A 3,013-nucleotide genomic window follows, 5' to 3' on the forward strand; every position below is an offset into this window, starting at 1 on the left:
AAAGACAAAAAGGCATGAAAATCCTAAAATTAAACAACAGAGAACAAAAAACAAACAAACAAAAACAGAAACAGAAGCTTAAAAACTTAATTTATTTATAAGAGTCGCGGCAGGTACGACTCAGTGTACCGGTATGAGTTCTAGACTATTGTTACGGCCACTGGTACAAGTCCTTGGTTGATGGCACAATCACTGGTACGCCTGACCAATTCACAATCACTGGTGGCACAATCCCTTCCATATTGTCTTGTGGAGATAGTTCATCCCTGCACGCATCTCATCTTGTGGAGTTGGAGGTGTTCTCCTGATCTCATCAGTTCTAAATGCAGCACGAATCTGCGAAAAGAAAGCACAAAATTACAGCCTCAATATAATCATAGTTATGGAGCAACAATCAGTATTATTCAACAATCTGAGTGTATTTGTACCTGCATCTAAGAACTTGGCATTTGAATATTTGTTCTTACATACTACTAAGTCGACAATTTAAGAAAATTGAGGAAGTGCCTCCTTCGCCTTAATGGAAAATGGCAATTTAGAGATATAAGAGGCACTGTCTAAAAAGCAATTAGGGCAATGCTTGCAAAATTAATTGAGATGAATTCACGATTGAACAGTAGTTGTGGCATTTGAAGCTCTTTTGACCTAGGTACCGGGATGTGGTACCAGTTATCAAGTAGGATAGTGTACAACTTCTTAGTGTTTTTCCACAGGTACCAGATTGAAAGACATTATTAAAAGGAGACAGTGGAGAGCGACGGAGGTATTTACCTGGAGAGCGATGGAGAAGGAAGTAGATCGACGGAGGTGGATCAGTGGAGATCGCAACTTCTGTCTCAATTTCAAGCTGCGACGGAGGAGAATCTGTCTCGATTTCAAGCACCGAGGGCAAGGAAGAGAGGGGTGGATGAGAGGAGCAGGAGGAGACGGGATGGTTAAAGAGAGGCGTAGCGAAGGGGTCAGATCTGAAGGAACTGGAGTTCTCCATTTCAAATTTTATCAGATCAATTGAAGGGCAAAATAGGAAATATGCAAATACGTTTTTTATACAACACTTTTCAGAATAAATTTAATCAATTATGTATATTAGATGTATAAATGGGGCATTTTGATAATTTTGATGATTTTAGGGTGGCAAATAAGTAATTTTAGATTTTGGAGTGGCAATCTAGTATTTTTCAAGTTTTGAGGTGGCATGGATGAAATTTTCCCTTAGATATTTGTAAAACAGATGCCTATCAATTGCACCATGCAACTATAAATACACCCCCAACGGATATCTTATTACAAGCACCAACCTACACTCAAACAAAGCACAAACCAAAAATGGCCTCTTCAGCTCTCCTTCCCCTTCTCTCCGCCTTCCTCCTCTTCACTCTCACCAATGCCGCCACCTTCACCGTCACCAACCAATGTTCCTACACCGTCTGGGCAGCTGCCTCGCCAGGTGGCGGTAAACAACTAAACTCAGGCCAAACATGGACTCTAAATGTGGCAGCTGGCACAGCCGGTGCTCGCATCTGGGGCCGCACTGGCTGCTCTTTTGACTCAAACGGCAACGGAAAATGCAATACCGGTGACTGTGGCAAGCTCGCTTGCACTGGTTTTGGGTCACCACCAAACACACTTGCCGAATTTGCACTGAACCAATTTAGCAACTTGGACTTCTATGACATCTCATTGGTCGATGGTTTTAACATCCCGATGAACTTTGTTCCGGCGTCAGGATGTAGCAGTGCCGGTGCACACTGCTCAGCTGATGTGAATGCTAATTGCCCCAGCCAGTTGAAGACAACAGGCGGCTGCTTGAACCCGTGCCAGGTTTTCAAGACAGATGAGTATTGTTGCAACTCCGGCAGCTGTGGGCCCACTACGTACTCAATGTACTTCAAGAACTTGTGCCCCCAGGCTTATAGCTACCCCAAAGACGATCCCACAAGCACGTTCACTTGTCCCGCTGGAACCAATTACAACGTCGTCTTTTGCCCATAGAATATATATATTAAGCTGGAAATAAATATATAGCCATATATATATGTAACTTTTTCCAACAATAAGGTTGATCATGTCAGTTGATGTAACCATACCTAATAGACAAGTTTTACGAATAAAAATTTGCCAATAAAGACTATGCGAAATTTTGCGTAATCTTTGTGAGTTCACACAAAGGGTTGTACAAAATCTACCAGGACCGAATTTTGATTAAAAATTTGCAATTTCAATTGAAAATCTGTTAGCAAATTTCAAACTCTTCCTTTGCTGATTCCTCAGTTGATCCATGACCCGCCCTTTTCTTACTTTAGCTATATTCTCTATGTTTAGTTGCTTGGTAGTATGAACTTTATTACAGCGCCCTCCCTTATGCTATGTAGATGTCACTTAGATGCTTCTCATCTAAAGTGATTTATTTTGTTGAATTTGTATGCAGTAACAGTGGCTTAGGGCTATCCTGTAAACTTGCTTGTTTCTAATGAAATTGGTGGTCATGCCACTTTTATTCAAAAAAAAAAAAAACTTAAAAATAGACAATTATGGATGCAAACTTTTAGAAGTTTTGTGCTCTCCAAACTAAAATTTTCAGATCTAAAACAATCAAGAAAAATCAAACAAAAAAAATCGACGAAAAAATCATCAATAATTTCTTATCCTCTCTAGATCCTAAAAGAATTAATCCTTCGGCATAGGAAGGCTTTGATACCACTTGTTGAGGAATCATAAAGGCCAAACAATTACACCTTATTTAGAGATCAAACAATTACATCTCATCTAGGGGTCAAACACTTACACCTCAGGGAAGGAGAAATAGTTCCCCACCTTAACCTAAGGACCGTCATATGCCAAAGAGACCCAAAACATAAATCATAAGTGCGGAACATAATACCTAATTTCATGTCGTTTGTTATGGAATAACCAAAGTCATAGCATGAGACAAGTCTTCAATGGCAAGAAGTCCTTCTCGTCTTTTGTCATCGGGTCGAGAAATAAGTCTTCCAAGACAACAAGGTGTGGCCCT

At 40.3% G+C, this 3,013-nt stretch overlaps 1 protein-coding gene across 1 annotated transcript; it reads left to right on the forward strand.

Annotated features, from left to right (window-relative positions):
* Positions 1-1,285: 1,285 nt before the first annotated feature.
* Positions 1,286-2,016, forward strand: LOC144565262 (thaumatin-like protein). Its single transcript, XM_078314972.1, has one exon. It carries the CDS (start codon positions 1,327-1,329, stop codon positions 1,990-1,992), a length of 666 nt encoding a protein of 221 aa, XP_078171098.1. The 5' UTR covers positions 1,286-1,326; the 3' UTR covers positions 1,993-2,016.
* Positions 2,017-3,013: the final 997 nt, after the last annotated feature.

The sequence above is a fragment of the Carex rostrata genome, chromosome 14 (genome assembly GCF_964058835.1).
Source record: "Carex rostrata chromosome 14, lpCarRost1.2, whole genome shotgun sequence".
In the NCBI taxonomy this organism is placed as follows: domain Eukaryota; kingdom Viridiplantae; phylum Streptophyta; class Magnoliopsida; order Poales; family Cyperaceae; genus Carex; species Carex rostrata.